The sequence below is a fragment of the Cebus imitator genome, unplaced genomic scaffold (genome assembly GCF_001604975.1).
Source record: "Cebus imitator isolate Cc_AM_T3 unplaced genomic scaffold, Cebus_imitator-1.0 Scaffold23, whole genome shotgun sequence".
Lineage (NCBI taxonomy): Eukaryota > Metazoa > Chordata > Mammalia > Primates > Cebidae > Cebus > Cebus imitator.
The window spans coordinates 3910046-3933432 of record NW_016107338.1 but is presented as its reverse complement, the minus strand read 5'-3'; the positions used below and the strand labels follow the sequence as shown (position 1 = coordinate 3933432).

General features: G+C 39.2%; 2 protein-coding genes across 4 annotated transcripts in view; both read left to right on the top strand.

The window, feature by feature from the left end:
• ANXA4 (annexin A4) overlaps positions 1-6766 on the top strand; it is an 80024-nt gene extending 73258 nt beyond the window's left edge. For both annotated transcript variants that reach the window (XM_017522059.2, XM_037736155.1), the window contains 3 exons: positions 329-387; positions 1734-1856; positions 6435-6766. In XM_017522059.2, the coding sequence (XP_017377548.1) occupies positions 329-387; positions 1734-1856; positions 6435-6494 (242 nt within the window). In that variant the 3' untranslated portion in view covers positions 6495-6766. The remainder of the gene's footprint in view (positions 1-328; positions 388-1733; positions 1857-6434) is intronic.
• Positions 6767-10355: 3589 nt separating this feature from the next.
• GMCL1 (germ cell-less 1, spermatogenesis associated) overlaps positions 10356-23387 on the top strand; it is a 51825-nt gene continuing 38793 nt past the window's right edge. For both annotated transcript variants that reach the window (XM_017522057.2, XM_017522056.2), the window contains exons 1-4: positions 10356-10892; positions 18215-18338; positions 20217-20313; positions 21365-21462. In XM_017522057.2, coding sequence (XP_017377546.1) covers positions 10636-10892; positions 18215-18338; positions 20217-20313; positions 21365-21462 — 576 coding nt within the window. In that variant the 5' untranslated portion in view covers positions 10356-10635. The remainder of the gene's footprint in view (positions 10893-18214; positions 18339-20216; positions 20314-21364; positions 21463-23387) is intronic.

The following is a 23387-nucleotide window of genomic DNA, read 5'->3' as shown; positions in this document are numbered from 1 at the left end:
CAGCTAATTTTTTGTATTTTTAGTAGAGACGGGGTTTCACCATGTTGACCAGGATGGTCTCAATCTCTTGACCTCGTGATCCACCCGCCTCAGCCGCCCAAAGTGCTGGGATTACAGGCGTGAGCCACCGCGCCTGGCTAATCGAGGGTACTTTCTATCTGTGAAAATACATACAGCATAGCCTATGTTCATGAAACATTGTTTGGCTAAAATCTCCCTGGCAAAGCAAATATTGATACCTTGTAGAAACAGAGGAAGCAACTGTCACTTTTCTTTTTTCATGGATCTTATCGTAATCTTTTCATTTCTTCTTTTTTTTCTTTAACAGTAAAGTGCATGAGGAACAAATCTGCATATTTTGCTGAAAAGCTTTATAAATCAATGAAGGTAAATGGCCTTACTTTTAGCATCTAAATGAATTTGAGTTATCTTGTGTCCACCTTCTTAAGCTTACTTATATCCCCTATCCAAACTTCACCCTGAAAGATTCAATTCAATTCATCAAATACTTCAATGAGTGCCTGCTAATAATACTAGGTGATATTTACTGAGTACTTAGGATGTGTGGATCACTGTTCTTAACAGATTAATTATACCCCCACAACAGCTCTATGAGGCTGGTACTATTAACCCCCAATTTACAGATGAGAAAACTGAGGCATAGCAAGGATATGCAGTTTGCCCAAGGTTCTCAGTGAGAAATTAATAGAGCAAGGATGCAAACACCTGGCAGTCTAGCTCCAGAGCCCATATTCCTAACCCACCATCGTACTCTGCAGGCACCATGCTGAGAATCACAAGAGGGACAGGAAAGGTCAAAATGTAGTCTTTGGCTGGGTGTGGTGGCTCACACCTGTAATCCCAGCACTTTGGGAGGCCAAGATGGGCGGATTACTTGAGGTCGGGAGTTCAAGACCAGCCTGGCCAACATGGCGAAACCCCCATCTCTACAAAAATACAAAATTTAGCCAGGCATGGTGATTCACACCTGTAATCCCAGCTGCACTGGAGTCTGAGGCAGGAGAATCACTGGAACCTGGGAGGCAGAGATTGCAGTAAGCCAAAATCGTACCGCTGCACTCCAGCCTGGGCAACAGAGTGAGACTCTGTCTCCAAAAAAAAAAGCAAAACAAAACAAAAAAAAACGTAGTCCTTGCTCTCAAAGAATGTCTAGCCTAGGCAAGTACGTGCAAACCACCAATTATAACAAGATAAAATGTAAGACAGTAGTTGAGGATCAAAACATTGTAGAAACACAGAGGAAAGGGTTTTTTTCCCCCCAATATTTGTATTTTGAGGCGAAGAATCTGCAAAGTATATATAAAGAAGTTGGTATATTTGAGCAGGACCTTCCAAATGTAAAAGTTTTACATCAGAGGATTTCACACGGTGAGGGGAAAGGGTGATAAGCCTGGGGAGGGAAGGATAATACTCCATGAGAAGGTATCATTGCAGGTGAGGCAGGTGGCAGGATGTGTCTGGACAGCATAGGTTATGGCTCTAGAAAGGCAGAGAACAGTGTCTTCTGGTCAGAACAGAGAGCGCTGGAAAAGTAAGTTGTGGAGAGCCGTAAATACCATGATAAGGAGTGAGGATATTCCTCAGGCCTGCCACTTAGTGGATCAAAGGACATCATCAGCACAGTCATCTCTAGTTTTGTTTTGATAGACTGAAGAAGACACTGAAAAACAGCCAGGTTTTTGTATATGTTTGGATTTTGTTTTCTTCTTTAGGGCTTGGGCACTGATGATAACACCCTCATCAGAGTGATGGTTTCTCGGGCAGAAATTGACATGCTGGATATCCGGGCACACTTCAAGAGACTCTATGGAAAGTCTCTGTACTCATTCATCAAGGTAGGTCACAGCAGCCTAAGTCCAGAGGAAAGGATCCAAAAAAGGACCCCTCTGACCTTAATATTTAGCACGTGTTGTCCTCTTTTCTTGGCATATGTCATTCCCTTGGAAGATTATATTCCCAACATTTCCAGTCCCTCTTCTTTCACACAGATATTTAAACCTTTGGCAGCACAGAAGCTGGAAATATTTGCCCTCTAAATACAGTAATTATTTTATGTTGACCCCAGACAGAGAGATTACATTTTAATGAATACTTTTAAGCACATGATTTCCTCGTCTACCTAATTATGATAGAAGATAAACAACTGAATCCAGAGTCCTATGCAAGGCCAGCTGAGGTGTGCTGCGAATATGGGAAAGCATTTTAGTTATCCTGAATTACTATTCTTTGCCAGGCACCAGACTTCTAGGAGTCCTAAGAGGGCACGGTAGTGGTGAGAACTGATTCTCCTCCCTTGAAGTCAGGCATTCCTGGGATTTTGTTTCTTGGGGGTGCCAGAAGAGTCTCATGGACATGAAAGTGAGACAAATTTCCCTAGAAGCTGGGGTTGCCTGCACTGCAGTATTCAAATCAGCATTTGATCTGTGAATTAAATATTCTGAACCCTACTCAGAGCTTGGAGAGGTGTGACAATTATGTGATTTAAGCTGCAGATTTTTTTTTTTTTTTTTTTTTTTTTTGAGATGGAGTCTCACTCTGTTGCCCAGGCAGGGATGCAATGGTGCGATCTCCACTCACTGCAACCTCCACCTCCTGGGTTCAAGTGATCCTCCTGCCTCAGCCTCCTGAGTAGCTGGGACTACAGGCATGAGCTTTGTATTTTTTGTAGAAACAGGGTTTCACCATATTGGCCAGGCTGGCCTCGAACTCCTGACCTCAAATGGTCCACCTGTCTCGGCCTCCCAGAGTGCTGGTATTACAGGCGTAAGCCACCATGCCCGGCCAAGCTGCAGATTTTGTTACTATGCCTACAAGGGGTGCAGGAATTTGTTTCTATTTCCTACTAGGCTATGAGGTAACTTCATTTTGCAGAGCTGAACTATGTAACTAGTTTAACATTCAAGGATGACTCTAAGTGAAGCTATGGGAAAATATAGTGCAGCCAAGAAAAAAACAAAGTAAAACAAAAATCCCAGAAAATGACAAATAATGGTGAGGATACAGAGAAACTGGAACTCCTCTGCACTGTTGGTAGGAATGTAAAGTGGTGCAGCCATTATGAAAAACAGTCTTTAAGCATCAAACTTCTTCAGAAAGTTTAATATAGGCCAGACAATGGTGGCTTATGCCTGGAATCCCAGCACTTTGGGAGGCCGAGACGGGGGGATCACTTGAGCCCAGGAGTTTGAGACCAGCCTAGGCAACATTGTGAGACTCTGTCTCCACAAAAAATACAAAAATTATCTGGGTGTGGTGGTGCACACCTGTAGTCCCAGCTACTCAGAAGGCTGAGGTGGGAGGATCACTGAGGCTGGGGAGATCGAGGCTGCAGTGAGCCATGATTGTACCACTTCAAGACTGCAGCTTGAGTAAAGACTCTTCCCAAAAAATAAAAATAAAAAAATTTAACATAGAATGAACATAGGACCCAGCAATTCCACTCTCAGTTATATACTTAAATGAAAACAGGAACTCAAACAGCTAGTTTGTACATCAACATAAACATTATTAACAGTAGGCTTGAGGTCAAAACAACCTAAATATCCATCAACAGATGACTGGATAAACAAAATGTATATACATACATAAAAAGCAATGATGTGGCCAGGCACAGTGGCTCCCACCTATAATTCCAGAACTTTGGGAAGCCGAGGCGGGTGGATCACAAGGTCAGGAGTTTGAGACCAGCCTGGCCAACATGGTGAAACACTGTCTCTACTAAAATACAAAAAATTAGCCAGTCGTGGTGGTACATGCCTGTAGTCCCAGCTACTTGGGAGGCTGAGGCAGGGGAATCACCTGAACCCAAGAGGTAGAGGTTGCAATGAGCTGAGATCATGCCACTGAACTCCAGTCTGGTGACAGAGTGAGACTTCATCTCAAAAAACAAAAAAAAAAAGCAATAATGTTTGATGGTAGGCTGTCATGAAAAAAAAAGAATGACATTTCTGATATATGAATAAACCTTGAAAATATACTAAGTGAAATAAAACAGACACAAAAAGACAAATATTGTATGATTTTGCTTATATGAAATATATAGAATAGGTAGATTCATAGGGGCAGAAAGGAGATTAGAGGTTACCAGGAATTTGGAGGGAGAGGAAAGAATGGGAGTTATTGTTTAGTGGGTGCAGCCTTTCTGTTTGGGTGTGATAAAAGGGAAATAGACAGGGATGATGGCTACATTACATTGTAAAAGTAACTAGTGCCACTTGAAAATGGTTAAAATGACAAATTATATATATATATTTTTTATCACAATAAAAAGATCTCTGAAGGAATTTTAATAAAATTGTTTAATGAAATGTGAAAAGAGTAGACTAAGTATTATAATACTTCCATCATAGCATTATTTATATTATTTACAGTTTCATGTTATTTATATTTATATCAATAATATTTATAGTATATAATTTATTATATATTACTATTCCTATTAATCAATAGGGAATAACTTAAATCAATTATGGAAAATCCATACAATATAATAGTATACCAACACTAAAATGATTGGGTACAAATATATTGATTGGCTTGGGAAGAAAACACTATAATCTAGTGTATATATTTCTGTACATATAAATATGTAAATATATGTGTGTATAAACACACACTACTAGAAAAGATTAAAAATAACTAATACATTGCTCATTCAATAATAGTTGTCAAAAATAAAAGAAGCAGAATAGAAGCATAAAATATGTAAATAATAGGGAAAAAATGACAAAAGAAAAAATAAAAGTTATTTTAAAAAACTCTCTAGTTAGATAAAAATATAAAATCCAACTTCATGCTCTTTACAAGAAACAACTAAAATACAGTAACATGTAAAAAGCTTAAAGAAAAACACCAGGGAAATAGTATTTCACACATAAAATAAAGAAAGCGGAGATTATGCTATTAGTAAAAAGAAAAATTTAAGGAGAAAAAGTATTAAATAGGAGAAAGTAGATCACTTTATACTGACAAAGGCAACAATTCACAGCAAAGATTAAACTAATATGAAACTTTAAATACCAAATCATATTGCATTCAAATGTGTAAATAAGAAACTTGAGACTCTAGAAGAAAACATATAATGGAAATACTATGCTAGTGAGAGGCTTTGATACATCCTATGCTTTGGCAGATCAATGAGGCAAAGTACCAACAAGGATATATTAAGATTGACTTCAAACGTTATTTATTAAACTTTGAACTCTGTATACAGAGATTCCATCTTTTCTAGAGCCCACAAATTACTAATAAAAATTAATCTAGGCCAGGTGTAGTGGCCCGCACCTATAATCCCAGCATTTTGGACAGCTGAGGTGGAAGGATGGCTTGAGCCCAGGAGTTTGAGGCTACGGTGAGTTATGACTGCACCACTATACTCCAGCCTGGGTGACAAAGCAAAACCCTCTCTCTAAAAATAAAATAAATAAAATTCAAAATTAAAATAATTAATCAATTATTAGACCACAAAAATTTCTATGTAGAAATTATAGAACCTTTTTGGAAGACTTTTTTATAACCCATATCAAAAGGTTTAAGAAAACAGGCCAGGTGCGGTGGCTCACACCTGTAATCCCAGCACTTTGGGAAGCTGAGGCGGGTGGATCACTTGAGGTCAGGACTTAGAGACCAGCCTGGCCAACATGGTGAAACCCCATCTCTATTAAAAATATAAAAACTAGCCAGGCATGGTGGTATGCACCTGTAGTGCCAGCTACACAGGCGGCTAAGGCAGGAGAATCACTTGAACCCAGGAGGCAGAGGTTACAGTGAGCCAAGACTGCACCACTGCACTCCAGCCTGGGCCACAGAGCAAGACTGTCTCAAAAAAAAAAAAAAGTCTAAGAAACTGCATTTAATCCAGCAATTCCCATTTTATAAAAATTTATCCAGAATAAATCATTAAGAAAAAAACACAAAAATTTAACTACAGTATGCTTATTGAAGCAGCGTTTATAATAGTGAAAAATGGAAGCAACATAAATATCCAACAGGGAAAGGAAGGATGTGATCAATAAATTATGGAATATTCTATAACCATTAAATAATGTAGAATAATATTTGACAAAATAGAGAAATAGGCTATATTGTTAAGTGAAAAACCAGAACACAGAATACTACTGTTCTATCACATTGGATATCTATATACATAGCAAAAAGACTAGAAGGACAGTCACACATCAAAATGATAATAATAATAGTCTGTAGATAATGGAATAATGGTTGATTTTTATGTACCTTTTTGTCTTTATTTTCTACACTGAACAAGTATTACCTTTGTAATAAAAAATAACCAGAAAAATTTAAAGCTAAGAAAAATCCAGCCAAGCTTGAAAAAGTTGACTTAGATGACTTTGAACTGTGTGTTTCATTTTTAAATATATTTATCTGACTAACTTTGCTTCCCTATTCAATAGGGTGACACATCCGGAGACTACAGGAAAGTACTGCTTGTTCTCTGTGGAGGAGATGATTAAAATAAAAATCCCAGAAGGATAGGAGGATCCTCAACACTCTGAATTTTTTTAACTTCATTTTTCTACACTGCTATTATCATTATCTCAGAATGCTTATTTCCAATTAAAACGCCTACAGCTGCCTCCTAGGATATAGACTCTGTATTATTATTCACCTATAATTAGTCATTGCGATGCTTTAAAGCTGTACTTGCATTTCAAAGCTCAATTTATAAGACATAAATGGAGATTTAAAATTAGAAATAAAAATGTATTCCATGTTTTTAAAAGATTACTTTCTACTTTGTGTTTCACAGACATTAAATATATTAAATTATTCCGTATTTTCTTTTCAGTGAAAAATTTTTTAAATGGAAGACTGTTCTAAAATCACCTTTTTCCGTAATCCAATTTTTAGAGTGGCTAGTAATTCTTCATCTGAAATTGTGAGCATCCATTTAGTAAGAATGCCCATCCAGTTTTCTGTATTTCATAGTCAAAGACTTGAAAGCATCTACAAATCTGCTTTTTTTAGGTTTTACCCGTAGCATTAGTTGATCTTTACTCTGTTTTTTCATGGGAGACTTCCTTCATCACATCTTATTGAAATCACTTTCTGTAGTCAAAATATACCATAACTGGCCAGGCGCAGTGGTTCACGCCTATAATCCCAGCACTTTGGGAAGCCGAGGCAGATGGATCGCGAGGTCAGGAGATCGAGACCATCCTGGCCAACATGGTGAAATCCCATCTCTACTAAAAATATAAAAATTAGCTGGGCATGGTGGCACACGCCTGTAATCTCAGCTACCTGGGAGGCTGGGGCAGGAGAATCACTTGAACCTGGGAGGCAGAGGCTGCAGTGAGCCAAGATCACGCCACTGCACTCCAGCCTGGGTGACAGAGTGACACTCTGTCTCAAAAAAAAAAAAAAAAGTATACCAAAACCAATTTATCTGAACAAACTAAATTCTAAAGTATGGTTATACAAATCACATACATCTGGGTACCAAACATAAATGCCAAACATTCTGTATTCTATATTATTACGGTTAATGTCTTAAGCCAGCTTGCAAGTGGATGGGGGGAAAAGAAAGCTTCAAAGTAGGTATTCTGGAAATGATGTAATGCTCTGAATTAAGTTTGATGTAAAGAAAGCTTTTTGTGCTAAAAAAATACTTTTTAATTTTTTTAAATTTTATTGATTGTACTAATTTCTATTTGCACTGTGCCTTTCAACTCTAGAAGCATTCTGAAGATGTACTTGGATTTAATTAAAAAGTTCACTTTGTATGAATGTGGAAAAATAATTTTAATTATAAAATGGTGTCTTTAGGCTGGGGGCAGTGGCTCAAGCCAGTAATCCTAGTAAGGTATTGATCAACTTACCACCTATGCAACTTACGGCCATTCGACTTTACGACCACAATCGCTAGCCACGACTGCTCCACGTCTGGCAGCACAAACGTTGCCCAGTTGGGAGTATGACAGTGCAGACCAGCTTCCGGCAGCACTACCATCTCCACGTGCACCATTTCAACTGTACATATGGCCTACTCAACTTACGACCAAATCATGTTATGACCGGTCCACAGTCCCGACCGTGGTAGTAAGTCGAGCACTAGCTGTACTTTGGGAGGTCAAGGCAGGTGGATTACCTGAGTTCAGGAGTTCAAGACCAGCCTGACCAACATGGAGAAACTCCATCTCTACTAAAAACACAAAAACTATCTGGACATGGTGGCAGGCACCTGTAATCCCAGCTACGTAGGGGGCTGAGTCAAGGAGGACTGCTTGAACCCAGGAGATGGGAGGCATGCCACTGCACTCCAGCCTGGGTGACAGAGTGAGAGTCCGTCTCAAAAAAAAAAAAAAAAAAAAAAATTTGTCTTTAAAACGAAGTATAGTGTTTCTCTCATCCATTTTTCCCCTTCGGAGGTTTTTCATCCTGGCCCCTGAAAGGAGCTAATTTTGAAGGACTTGTGTTACTCAGTTTCTACAGGAATTACAACATGAGAAAAAAGATCACATATTTAGTCTTAAGTGTGCCTACTGGCTAATGTTCACATATGCCAAACACTATTCAATTACATAAAATAATGTATGAACTTATTCTCTGGAAATGAGTGATGCTCTCTACTCTAAGTAGACCATTTATATCAAATATCATAATGTATAAATACATTTATATGCTTATAGTAAGACTACTTGCCTTCTTTGTTCATTTTATAACATCCATTGTATTTTAGTGGGTCAAATAATAAGAATTTATTTTTTAGTTTAGTGTTAGTTATCTATTATAAAAGCTACAGGTACTGGTAGAAGCCACTTATGTGAATATTTAGTCACTCCAGTTACTTACAGGAAATCATACTGTCACTTCAATGTCTTCCCAGAAGACCACAGAATCTCCAAATCAGCTTTATTTTGTCGTTGGAAGCATGGTGAATTTTTTGGTAGAAGTTTTATCTTTAAATGATATGTAGCTTAGCCAACACTTTAAAACAAATAGCATTTATTCACCAGAAGATTTCTAGAAGGTCATCCTGGAGGAATGTTTGTCATCTTGAACCAGCATAACTTTGAGATATTATGAAGTAACTTTGTTTCCCCTCTCACTGTCCACTGACATTTATGCAGTGGGCCTAATTCTTCCCGTCTTTAGATGTAAATTCAGAGAGAGAATAGAGTCATGACTTTTCTGTATACTCTTAGGTTTTACAAGTCCTACTATGTAGTTCCTCAAGGTCATAAAACAGTGTCATTTTAGTAAGTAATAAATCCAGTCAAAATTCCAATCTTGATTTACGGTTCAGGCTTCTTCCCTAATTCAGGTCTGGCCTACTGCCAGTAGGATGCTGGTTTCTGGGGAGAGGGAGACTGTGGGCTTCTCCTTTTTCCACCTAGGTTTCCTTCCATAATCTGCCCCTGCCCCAACCTACCATGTCTGGGTTGTAGCAGAGAAGAGTTAAGGGGAGCAGAAAAGTTGTTACCTGACTGTCATTGCTGTGGTGGTAGAGGATCAGCCCTGTGTGGCCCTGACAGACTAAAGTTGATTTTGTGGGCATTCTTGTGGGTTCCTTTCTCAACCTCATCATGCTACTCACCTGCAGTTCCTTTGGAAAGGCAAATATATTTCTCTTTTTTCAGCCTCTAGGAATTTGGTGACTCTTTGAGGTTCTCAGTGCTGAAGTTCACTGCCTTCCTTCCAGGCCTATTGGGCAAGATCTGAGATGATCCCATCCCTGCTAGCTCATGGTGGTCCACATCTACTTCGTGGGAAACACCTGCACGTTCTTCTTGCTGGCAAATTCTGCATATGCAAGCTGATCACTAGGGCCGCCTGAAGGCTCTCTGAGTTCGACAGACATGGGGCCAGACCCTATTCGGACATCCCACCGGTGCTAGAGAGGAAAGCAGTGCCGGGAACGTTCTCATAACTTAACGGGTTCCTTTCACGTCTACTCCAGGGGAGGGCTCACGCTAAGGAAGCGCAAGCATCCAGCATAGCGCCTCATCCTACGGCCCCTCTCACTGGAGGCCACGCCCAATCAAGCAGAGCGCGGCCCTAGCAAGTGCTGAGCTTCCGCAGGAGACCAAATAGCTCGGGGGTTTCGCCACTTCCTTAGCACAGGCCCATAAACACCTGGAACTCAAGGCACCTTTGTAGAACGCATGAGTGACTGAGTCGCGTCCCAAGTCTTGCCAACACAAAGGGGTATGTGAACTACGGCTTAACATTAGGTCTACGCCGAAGCTTGGGTTAGTACGAGGCCAGACCCACGGCAAGCCTGAAGTCCTCACAGGCGCGCCCAGTTGTGCGCAGGCTCCACCTGCCACGCCCGCCCGCTTTGCCCCGCCCCTTCCGGAGGCTCGCCGCGCGCATGCGCCTTCCTGCCCGCGCTTTGTTGCGAAAGTGAGGGGGCGAGCTCCCGCGGTGCGGGCGTGCAGCGCGGCTAGACGCTGCGGGCAGGGCGGAGGATGCAGGCGGTAGCGTCCGCTGCAACGGTTGGGGCTGCGCGTGAGAACGTGGCGGTATAGGCACCTGCACTCTGGGAAGGCTGGCGGCGGCAGCAGCGGCGGCGGCGGCGGCGGCGGCGGCCGGGCCATGGCGGGAGACCCCCTTCTCTGGGCTCCCTGAAGTCCCGGGGAGCCGTGACCCATGGGATCGTTGAGCAGCCGGGTGCTGCGCCAGCCGAGGCGAACCCTTGCCGAGCAGGAGCAGGGTGCCAGAGTGGGGGGCTCGGCCCGGAGGCCGGACACTGGAGACGATGCTGCGGGCCACGGCTTCTGTTACTGCCCGGGTAGCCACAAGCGCAAGCGGAGCAGCGGGGCCTTCTGCCACTGTCACCCAGACTCGGAGACGGACGAGGAGGAGGAGGGGGACGAGCAGCAGCGGCTCCTCAACACCCCTCGAAGGTACGTGGGGTCGCGGACCCGCACCCGAACCTGTTGGGTCTGGGGCCGAGCCGGCGCCCCGTGCGCTTGTGGGGTGCAGCGCTCCTCAGTCTGTGAAGAGGGGTTGTGCCCTTGACAGGGTGAATGTGAAAGCCGGCCCGAGGCCGGGCGGACGGGGAAGCGCCTTGGGAGATGCCTGGTGTTCTGCATTTCCAACCACAGACGCTTCTCGGGTGTTGTTGCAACCCCAAGATGAGGATGAGAAACGCCAAGCCCGAGCTCGCGTCTCGTTAAACCTTAGAGACGCCCAGCTGGCTGGCCTTCCCAGTCCACCTTTGCTCTCTCAAGTGGGTAGGCGCAGAGTAAGTTGTTTTGCATCCGGTTGCCTTAGTACAGACACTAAACGTAATCTCTGAAAAGGGCACCCTTATTGTCGCCCACTCAGTGGAGGGGAAATAATTGCACCCAGGAGTTCTCCTTAATTGTAAAGGTGAAGTTTATCAATAGTGTACATTTGTTCCTAACTAGGAACAAAGTCTTTGCAAGTTTCTAAGTAGTTTAAGTCGTTGATCGTGGATGCTGCAGCAGCTTGCTTAACCTTTTTATTTGGTGGTTGAGGGGGGAAGTGGGGATGAGTTGAAAGATAGAATATTGACTTGTTACCTGGAATGTAATTTATAAGTAGAATATATACTCACACAAACAATGTGAAAGCCGGCCCGAGGCCGGCTTTCTGGTTCTGCTTTTGTTTTCAAAGGTCATTTGGTAGGGTCACAGATGAAATTTTTTAAATGATTTTTCTTTTTTTGTTTTTGAAACAGTCTTGCTCTGCCACCCAGGCCGGAGTGCAGTGGTGTGATCTCAGCTCATTGCAACCTCCACCTCCTGGTTCAAGAGATTCTTGAGCCTCAGCCTCCTGAGTAGGAGGCTTCAGTGAGCTGAAGTAGGACTTCAGGGAGCTGGGACTACAGGTGCATACCACCACGCTTTTGTATTTTTAGTAGAGACAGGTTTTACCATGTTTGCCAAGCTTGTCTCAAACTCCCAACCGTAGGTGATTCTCCAGCATCAGCCTCCCAAAGTGCTGGAATTACAATTGTGAGCCACTGTGCACCTGGCCTAAAATTAAACTTTAAAAGCACATTCAAAAAATTTTTGCTATGCAAGTGTTACATATTGTAAAAAAGGAATCATAGGTTAAAAACTTAATAGTTGGGTTTATGAAACCTTTTGTACCGTTTTTTTGTATGAATGTTTGTAATTACTTACAAAAATGGACCCCTATTGTGAATACTATTCAGCAACTTCTTATATTGGCCAGGCTGGTCTCAGACTCCTGGGCAGAAGCTATCCTCCCATCTCTGGCCCTGTAACATTTTTGAAGAGTCAATGTAGCATAGGCTTTTTTTCTTTTGAAAAATTTTTCCCTTGTTTAAGACAGGGCCTCACTCTGTCACCCAGGCTGGAATGCATTGGCAGAATCATGGCTCACTGCACTTTGACCTTTCCGGTTTTGGCCATTCTCCCACCTCAGCCTCCTGTGTAGCTGAGACCACAGGCATGCACTACCACGCCCAGCCTAATTTTTTTTTATCTGTAGAAACAGGGTCTCACTTTGTTGTCCCAGCTGGCCTCAAACTCCTGGGCTCAAGTGGTCCTCCTGCCTTGACCTCCCAAAGTGTTGAGATTGCAGGCGTGAGCCACCGTGCCCAGCCTGTAGCATAGTTTTAAGAGTTCAAATTCTGAGTTATTGACTGAGTGCAGTGGCTCATGCCTATAATCCCAGCACTTTGGGGGGCTGAGGCAGACAGATCACCAGAGGTCAGGAGTTCAAAACCACCCTGGCCAAACCCTGTCTCTACTAAAAATACAAAAATTAACTGGGCATGGTGGTGGGTGCCTATAATCCCAGCTGCTCCGAAGTCTGAGGCAGGAGAATCGCTTGAACCTGGGAGGCGAGGTTGCAGTGAGCTGAGATCACACTGCACTCCAGTCTGGGTGACAAAGCAAGACTGTATCAAAAAATAATTCTGACTTCTTGTCGGTATTCTGCACTTAATAGCCTTATTTTCCTCATATGTAAATTGGACCTGCAAATACCTGCCTTTTAGGGTTTGACAAATATGATAACAAACAAATGCACAATGACTAGCATGTACGCACGCAGTAAATATGTCTCCTTGGTGAATTGGACCCTTTAACATAACAAAATGTTCATCCTTCTTTATCCCTAGTAATTTAGCCACTACCACATTTATTTATTTATTTATTTATTTATTTATTTATTTTTAGGGGGTACAAGTTCAGGTTTCTTACATGCATATAATGAGTAGTGATGAAGTCTGGGATTGTATCGTATCCATCACCCATCTCCCACTTTCTTTTGATAAATGTATGAATGATATCTCATTTTCCTTCCTTTCACCTTTTACCTGTGTATATTTAAAATAGATATCATGTAAACAGCATATAGTTGAGTCCTGCCTTTTTTATCCAACAGGATAATCTAACCCTCAATTAGTAGTTAGGCCACTTATATTTAATGTAATTATTGAAATATAAGGTCACAGTGCATTTGAAGGAGAAAAATCACACAGCAATTTGAATAGGGAAAATTTAATATAAACATTATTAACAAGACACAGAGAATTAACTACTGAGGACAAAACACTAAAATAAAGAGATCCCTAGAAAATACATGGATTAGTCACTACTTCCAAGCCTGAGGCAGAATAGCCACAGAAGGAACAAATTTGGAATAGGTGCCCCCAGCTCTTTCCCAAACTAAGATTCAGATGGCGTTGGAGGAGCCGTGGCTATAGCTCACTGGATGGTGGAAAAGTTTGCTCAGGTGTGGTAGGCTGAGGCTGGCAATCAGGAAACTGCCCACTAGGATGCCAGGAAAATTGCTTGGAGGCTTTCTGGCCCAGAAAGCTGAAGATATTTACTGTCTAGAACTTTACAGAAAAAGTGTACCAGCTCATGAACTACATGAGTGGACTGGAATGGAAAAATTTTAAAGCAAACCTTTATCAGAAAATGCATATCAGAATTTAGTGTGTGTATATTACTGGAATATGCTTGGATTATTCAACCCAGTATGGATGTAGGGTATAAGAAAATATTAAGATGGGCCAGGCACAGTGGCTCACGCCTGAAATCTCAGCACTTTGGGAAGCCGAGGCAAGTGGATCACTTTAGGCCAGAAGTTTTGGACTAGCCTGGCCAACACAGTGAAATCTCGTCTCTACCAAAAAATACAAAAATTAACCTTGGTGGTGCACAGCTGTAGTCCCAGCTACTCAGGAGACTGAGGCAGGAGAATCACTTGAACCTATGAGGTGGAGGATGCAGTGAGCCAAGATTGCACCACTGCACTCCAGCCTGGGCGACAGAGTAAGACCCTGTCTTAAAAACTAAATAAAAAAAAGTTTAAAAAAGAAAATATTAAGATGTTGAATTTTGTGTGTTGGCCCTGGTATATGCTTCATGAGGTTGTCTTGTGTGTTCTCCCATCTCAACAGACTACCTCATGAAGTTTTAGCTTTTAGGTCCAACTTCCACCTTATACCTTTGTCAACTGTATGCTTTACCTTTACATTTACAGGACTGTTAAAACTCACACTGTTCTACAACCAGATCTTGAGTGTTTTGTCCATAGCTTGTCTCTAAAATATCAAAACAACATTCCATAGTTATAACTATGTATATATGGTTTCTGAAGAGTTAAGTAGTGTGCTATGATTATAAATCATACTTGATGGGTCCAATGCCACAACCCCTTGTCTGTTCAAAGAAAGAAATTTTCTAACCTCACAGTTACATGGAATCTTTTCTTACATTTCATTAAATGCTTAAAGTTAGGCCCTGCTTTTATTTGTGTCTTATTTGGACAGTGCCTTTTTTGTATTACTTTTTTATTGACAGAATAACAATATTCTCTCATCATAGTTTCAGGTTTTTCTGAAAAAACACAGAAAAATATTTTGAAACACATTTTCATGGAATCCTTCTCAAAACCTTAGACCTCCTCCATCCTCCTGTCCCAGTCTGGATTTGTCTGTTCTTATCCTGGGGCTTAACTTTCACTCCATCTCTAGGATTGAATCCATTATTTTGTGTAGCCTGTATTTCTTTCTTACTCATTTTAAGAACTATTTAATACATCCACAAGTATTTTTCCAAGGAAGGGTACAAAAGGGGGTAATTTGTGCATATCTAGGTATAAATTTAGTGTCTTTTACTTTATTCATCTGACTGGGTATGGAAATCTAATGTAACTATCTTCATATCTTTGATGACACTGCTTCATTGTCTTCAGGCCTACAGTCTTGATGAAGAATTTGATCCTGGTCTAATTCTCCTTTCAGGTGACCATTTTTGCTCTCTGGGACTTGTGGAACTTTTCCTTTGGTATTTTGGGATTTAACTGGAATGTGGTTAAGTGTGGGTTTTTTAATGGCCTTGGTACTTGTTGGCTCCTTATAATTTGGAGACTCGTATACTACCTTAGTTTTGGGAACATTTTTTAATTAATTTCTTCCATAATTTCCTTTTGCTTGTTACCTTTATTTTCTCTTTCTGGGATGCCTCTTAACTGAATTTTGGATTTCTTGGATTATGCCTCTGTCTCTTTTTTCTTTTCTTTGTCTTTTTGCTTTATGTTCTGGGAAATTTTCTTTAACTTTTTCATCAACCATTCTTCAGTTTGTTTGTTTAAATTTCAGCAACCATGTCTTTATTGTCTAAAAGCTCTTTCTTGTTCTGAGTAATCCTTTATCATAGCATCCTATGAGGTAAATATAATAATCTCAGATCTTTAGGTATACTGGTGAGAGGGTTTTGTTTTTTTTTTTTCCTCTCTTTTTTCCCTGAATTATATGCTCTGGGGGTGAAGGGAGTGTCTCTCTCTCTGTCTCTCTCTCTCTCTCCCTCTCTCTCTCTCTCATACTCTTATTCTTCCTCATGTTAGATAATCCTTTCTTGCTTGTCCACTTATATTTAAGAATGAGTAACTGGTGCTGGTGTATCGTGTTTTAATTGAGTAAATAGATCTATTTCCACTGTACCTCTTCTTTGAGTAAGAAGACTACTAAGTTGATTATAGGTGGGGCATGCTTTGTTGTAGAGCAGAGGTTCCCAAGCTTTCTTGGATCACAGCACTTTTCATGTTTTAGTAATTTTCACCCATGGTCCAAAAGAAATACTTCATAGTTAGGGCCAAACAACCTAATGATAGCAGATTGCATGGTATCTGAAAGATGTTACCGTGTTTCCTTCATATTTAAAATATTCCACATGCCTCTCTGAGTTGGCTGTGGTACTCTAAATTCAGATGGTATCCTGAACTGGTGAATTTCACATACAGTTTGGGAACCATGACTTAGAGTGAATGGATTGGGAGTAAACAGCCCACACAGATTCTTTAAATTTCAGAATGAAGATTGCTTTGTCTGGGCTCCAGCAGCTGTACTACAGCCTTAGGTCTTCCGTTAGCTTTGTGCTGTTTCTTTCTAGAAAAGCCTTGGAATCTTTTTGCCTTGTATCTGTACTCTCCATATCTATACTCTGTGTTCATAGAATGGGGGAAGCCATTAGGGGAGTAAGTTTCCTCATTTTCTGCCCCTCTTCTTACCTCGGCCTTTGTTTCCCTGAGAACTTATCCTTCTTTTCTCCCAAGGGTTTTTGTTTTTTTTTTGAGATGGAGTCTTGCTCTGTCGCCCAGGCTGGAGTACAGTGGTACAATAGCTCCCTGTAACCTCCGCCTCCTGGATTCAACTGATTCTCCTGCCTCAGCCCCCTGAGTAGCTGGGACCACAGGCACCCACCACCGCGCCTGGCTAATTTTTGTATTTTTGGTAGAGACAGGTTTCGCCATGTTGGCCAGGCTGGTCTCGAATGCCTGACCTTGTGATCCGCTCACCTCTGCCTCCCAAAGTACTGGTATTACAGATGTGAGCCACCACGCCCGGCATATCTCCCAAGGGTTCTAATGGGCAGATATGCTTAGCCTCCATCCTAGCCCTCCATAATGTATTTTTGGCTGTGGCTTTCACTGTTCTTTTTCATTTCAATTTATTTTCTAACTTTCAGATCTGTAGAAGTCTCTCATCAAATGATAAGCCTACCCTCATCTTTCTACTGGTGTGGACTTACTCCTTTTTGTACTCTTAATCTTTAATGTAATTTGGGAAGGGATGGGAAGCCAACATGTGCACATTCTGCTATCGGGAACTAGAAACTACATTGTCTCTTGATTTCTCATCATAACCAATGAAGTGGATACTGTTAATGTCCTCTTTTTATAGCTGTGGCAACTGAGCAGAGGCACAGCTAGGACTCAAACCCAAGTTTGTTACCACTAAGGCTTGTGCTGTTTTTATTGTTGGCTAGGAAGAGGTGTTAAGTACCCAGGTGTTAAATTCACCAGTTTAGGATGTCATCTGAAACAATTCATTTTTAAAAAGAGATTGAAGGTTTTGTGTACTAGGAAAGCTGTCAGAATTGGTTAGGAATTTAAGATACTGATCAGCCACTGCCTAGGACCTTTTCTTAGTTACTAGATTATTTTGAGCAGTGATTTTCAAACTTTATTTTTTCAGTCAAGTCTTCCTTTAAATTAAATCTGCGCAGAAGTCCAGCGTGTTTATAGATATAATAGGTGATGCTGCTGTAGTTGAAGTTAGGTGAGATGCTCACAGTTCACTCCTCAGCTCTCCTTGGTGGCCCCTAAGACTTCTTCTTTGAGCAATTTTTAAAACCTTTCATCTAAAATAAATAAATAAATACATAGTAGAATGATATAAGGTTGCAAACCATTTGTCCAGTGGGAGGAAAACATGTTAAGTAGTTTAAAAATAGTTTGGTACCAAAATAAGATTAAATGTAAATTATTTTAAAGTTACTTGGGTAGGTGAAATGTTTACTCTTGTTCTTCATTTTCTAGTTGCAGATTATTGCAGTATTTGAGATCCTTCATAGTGCTGGTTTCTAAATAAGGAAATAAGCAAAAAATCAACATGCTGACTTCTTAATCTATTAAATAGGTAATTAAATTAGTCTAAAATTGGTAAAACATGTGTAGTGAAAAGTTTCCCTCCCACGCTGCCCCATTTCTCCACTATCTCTCTCGTGAATAGAGTACCCCAGAGATAACCACTGTTGTTAGTTTCATATTCTCTTCCAGACACAAGAAAATTTGAATAGGTACTATCCCCCATCCTTTTACACAATAGATAAGTTGACTCTATTTAATAGAAATTGAACAAAAAAAGTATTTAGAAATATAAGCAAAATCAGTAAAACATTAACTTTTATATGTGACTTTTCATTTCTTTTAACAGGAAAAAATTAAAGAGTACATCCAAATATATTTATCAAACATTATTTCTGAATGGTGAAAACAGTGACATTAAGATTTGTGCTCTAGGAGAAGAATGGAGCTTACACAAAATATATTTATGTCAAGTAAGTATATTCCTATTTGAGTAACAGTGTAGTCACTTAAACTCTTAAGTCATGTTCTTTCTCATTGCACTTCACAGTCATCTTTTGCGTGGACACCGTAGTGGTTAAATCCTCATTTGATAAAACGTCTGTAAGAAAAATGGCAAAAATTGTTAGTGAAAACTTAGTTTGGTCTAGAAAGAGATTTTGAGGTTTCCGTATCATACTAGCCTGATATTATATATTTGTCATTACTTCATAAGGTGCTTATTTTGGTGCCTTCTGTTGATAAAAGGGGAAAAGTTAGGAAGAAAATGTTTAACATTAAAGTTAAGATTGAATGTGTTTATTTTGCCTGTGGTTATTTAAATTGGATAAACTCATCTGAAATGTTACTTTGTATTTCACATTGAGTGTCAATGGAAAGTTCTCTCCTGGAATATCCAGGTAAAGACAAGACCAAAAAGTATATAGACTAAGTAGATTTCTGTTCTGAAAATATTACTATCCCTCATCCCACCTTAAAAATTCAGAACTTTCATAGCCAGGAGTGGTGGTGGGCACCTGTAATCCCAACTCCTCAGAAGGCTGAGGCAGAAAAATCACATTAACCTGGGAGGCGGAGGTTGCAGTGAGCTGAGATCGCACCACTGCACTCCAGCCTGGGCGACAGAGCGAGACTCTGTCTCAAAAAAAAAAAAAAAGAAAAAGAAAAAATCAGAGCTTTCAAAATAGAATATGATGTTGCTCTAATGGCTCAAATATTTTATTCATTTGTTCTTTCATCAAATCTATAAGCTGGGTATTATTCTAGGCACTTGGAATAAAATAACAGTTTTTATCCTTTGGAACTTGTATTTTTCCTCTTTACCATTTGAGAATAATTACTGATAAGACAATATAGTATAAAATCTTTCAGTAAAAGTATTTGAAAAGGAATTGATTTCTATAACATTTTAATCGTGTTTTAAAATGTATTTTTGAACAAATTTATTTTGGCTTGCAGTATGTTGCCCAGATAATATATCAGAATATTGCTGTTAACTTCAAGATGAGATTCATATAGTTTCTTTTTAAGCTCTGAAAGCAGTTTTGTAGACTTGAGGGTGAGAATGCCTCTGTTAAAACTTTACCTCTCATGGAAGCTGTATTAATTATAGTTCAAGCCATGTGCTAAAATATAAGCCCCCTGAGGACAGAAACAATTTCGATTTTGTTTTTTTCTATATTCACAGTGCCTTCTGTATACTAAGTACTCAGTAACATTTTTTGTTTGTTTTGTTTTGTTTTGTTTTCTGAGCCCATGGCCCGGCCCATGCTGCTGTCAGGCTCAGGGCGGGGTCAGAGGGTCAGCATTTTTAAATAAGTTAATACTTGATCCATTTCAAAGTAATTCTAGTATGAGGAGTGCTATCTGGCAGATAACTAAAGATTTCATTCTTTACCATTCCAAGAATTCAGGTCCATTCTGGAAATTTCTCATTAGATTAAACTAAATTTTGGATTTTCCCTAATTTCTTTGGGGAGCATCCTGTTTTTACTGACTTGGGACTAGTCTGGTCTCTTATAGCTACTGAAGTGCACAGTAAGTTTGAGTAAAAAGCTAACCAGGTTCAAACAGAAATACAAGAATTCAATTTAGATAGTAATATAAGAATTTGCATTAGTTTTTGTTAAAATAGTACTAAACCGAAAGTATATTTTGATATACCTAATAGTGTCCTTATCTTAATTTCTTTTCTCCTCTAGACATATTTGGCAGTTCTTTTTCTGTTTAAGTAATAGAATGGATGAGTTTAATTAATGGGTAGAATAGTTTGCTTGGAATTAGAAATGGGAAAATAATTTGGAAGACAAAGTACTTGATAATCATTGACTTTTTTTTTTTCTTTTTTTAAGTCTGGCTACTTTTCTAGTATGTTCAGTGGTTCTTGGAAAGAATCCAGCATGAATATTATTGAACTAGAGATTCCTGACCAGAACATTGATATAGAAGGTAACCACCAAAATAATTACTATTATGCAACAATCATAAAAACATAAGCTTATTCTTTTGGTATTTGAAAATAAATAATTCCTTCTAGCCTTGTAGTCTAGAAAACTTTTATCACCTCAAGATGATAATTTTATGTTGATTTATTCCATAATTTATTAGTTCAGTCTGTCCTATCACTAATCTGTCTTGTCAAGTGGGCCTTATCAGTCTGTTTACTTATCTTTGTAAATATGCCCACCTGGAATATGGAAGATGTAGGATAAAGGAAGGAAAAGTATGACCATTTTTTAAAATTACATAGAAAATCTGGTAAATAATACTGATTATTCCCTGTGTATGAAGATGTTTTCTGGGAACAATAAAGGTATAAATCATTTAATGTTGTTTTAGAGCTAAAAGAATCCTTAGTTGAAGAAGCTGAGGCCCAGAGGAGTTAAGGGACTTATTTTGGACCTCAGAGCAGTTTAGTGAGCCGACATCAGACTACAGCTCTCCTCATTCCTATTCCAGTGCTCTTGCTGCTCCCCTCATTGGTGGTCCACATGGAAGTACCGGGTGCTCAATACAAAGGCAAAGAAAGATGTTAGTTAAGAATATTTGCAAAGCAAACCATGTGGAACATTCATAACAGTGGCAGTGGAGGAAGGTTGGACAGGCATAGGTCACTGTGGAGGCTGGGCACGATTGTGGCATGGACAGAACTGAAGAGCTATATCACATTTCCCAGTGGTGAAGCGCAGAAAGCAAGTAGGGTTAAGATTATCTTTACATCTGCATACTTTTACTTAACGATTGGTCTGCTCAGAAGTAAAACTTCCAAGGCATCTGGGTTGTAAAGACTGAACAGATTTATAACCTTGTTACTAAATTAACAGTGTCAGCCAGTAACCATCACTAGCATTTTAATTAGAGATATTTTTGTTATCCTTTTGCGTACATGCCACATTTAGACAAATGTCTTTGTGTGTAAAGACAGTCGTCGCTGTTATTTGTATGATACTTTTAATAGATATAAATATTATTTCATTCTACATGTGTACCTTGCTTTCAGCACTGCAGGTTGCATTTGGTTCACTGTATCGAGATGATGTCTTGATAAAGCCCAGTCGAGTTGTTGCCATTTTGGCAGCAGCTTGTATGCTACAGTTGGTAAGTATGTACATTATTCAAAGAAAGGTTCAGAATAATAATCTTTGTCTCAAAGTGTGCACTCCAAAAACAAAAATAAAACAGCTTTTTAGAGTTTTTACATCAAAATGAAACGTATAAATAGGCCATTTGTTATAAATCATTTAAAATGCTTAACCAAAAGCAGTTTATTACAACCGAGGGAGTCATGATGTCTGTATAAAATGAATGGCCATTTTTGTGTAGATATCTTAGTATGACTATAATGTGGAAAAAATTTACTTGTCTAAGGTCATTTACAGATTTCTGCGCATTAATGACAAGCAGATGATTACCAATTAATTCCATGGGTTCAAATAAGCATGGCATGCCTAGTATTTAAATTTTCTCTTAATTTTGAAAGAATTGTGCTAAATCACATATATGTATTTTAATCTGTTAGAATGACAGATTTGTTCATCTAACAGAAGTATATTGAGCAATGTTTCAAACTAGACACAGAAATCCAATGGTAACTTAAGGTATAATCCTTACCTTCAAAAAGTTCACAATATAGTATATGTGTGTAGAGAGGGGAGGGAGGGTTGATATACAAACCCAAAGGTAAAGTAAGAGCTGTTCAATATTATAGACATGATAATAAAGATTCTGTAGGATTTAGTGAATGCATAAAGAAGGGAGTAGTCAGTTCATCCTGGTTGTATCACAGAGGAAAGTTATGTTTTCACATTGAGTCTTGAAAGGTGAAAGTGTGTTTGTATTCCAAAGTAAGGAGAGGAAGGAAGAGCATTTCAGACAGAGAACAGAGTAAACTAAGACCTAGCGATGTGAAACAGTGGAGGATTCAAGACTAACAGGAACATCGCTCCCACATAAACATAAGAAGGATTGGACAAGAGGGAGGCAGAAGCCAGATCATGAAAATACCTCTACACTTTGCTAAGAAGTTTAGCCTACACATAAGTCCCTCTGGAATATTTTAGGGGAAAGACAAAGTTATGTTTTAGAAAGAATGCTTCAGTAACAATGTGAAGGATGAATTGAAGGAAAGATGAGTACAGCCTTAGAGACAAAAACTTATTCCAGTCATCCAAGGAAGGAAAGTAGGGTAGTAGCAATGAGCTTGGAGAGGAAAAAGTGGATACCAGAGATTAAGCAGGGATAATCCACTGGACTTGGTGACAGACTAAATGTTAAGAGAAAATGGGAGGAGTCTAGAATGATTTCCAGGTAAGTTTAAAATCCTAATGGAGTCAATGTTTTATTTTAATCTTAAAGTTTACTTTTATGTGGTATTTTTGTACTGATTTATTTGAAGTATTAGTTAACAGCTTGTTAAATATCCTTGGTTGAGATCATTTGATTTTCAAAACATTTTGAACCTTTCAATACTTATTTCCAATAAGTATACTTTATTTTCTAACTCTGGTCCTTTTGAGTTTGTTCTGAATTCACTTTCTACATTATTTTTACGATTTACTCCCTCAAACTTATTAATATACCTGCATGATGAATATATTTCAGAAATTTGAATGAAAAGTAATATTCTTTCCATATATTAAAGTTAGTTCACTTAAAACTTATATAAACATTTTAGGTTGAAACTTTAATATTAATCATTTAAAATAATAATATACTTGTTTTAGGTGTATCTCTTAGATATTGTAGGTATTTTAAACTTTAATAATCACTTTCTGCTAATTCATACTGTTTGTTTAGGCCCATCACATGGTTAGCTGACTATGTAGAGTTCAAAAGAAATGGTAAAACAGACAAAATGCTGCTAAAGAAATTTGCAAAGGTCTCAGAGAGGTGAAGAGTAGAAAAGAAAAAGAATAGCATTATTCATCTCTGCCTTACTGCTCCCCCACTTTCCATTTTCAAATTCCAAGTATTTAGTTGAATACTTGCTGAATTTTTTTCACTATTTTTATTGGACTTATAAA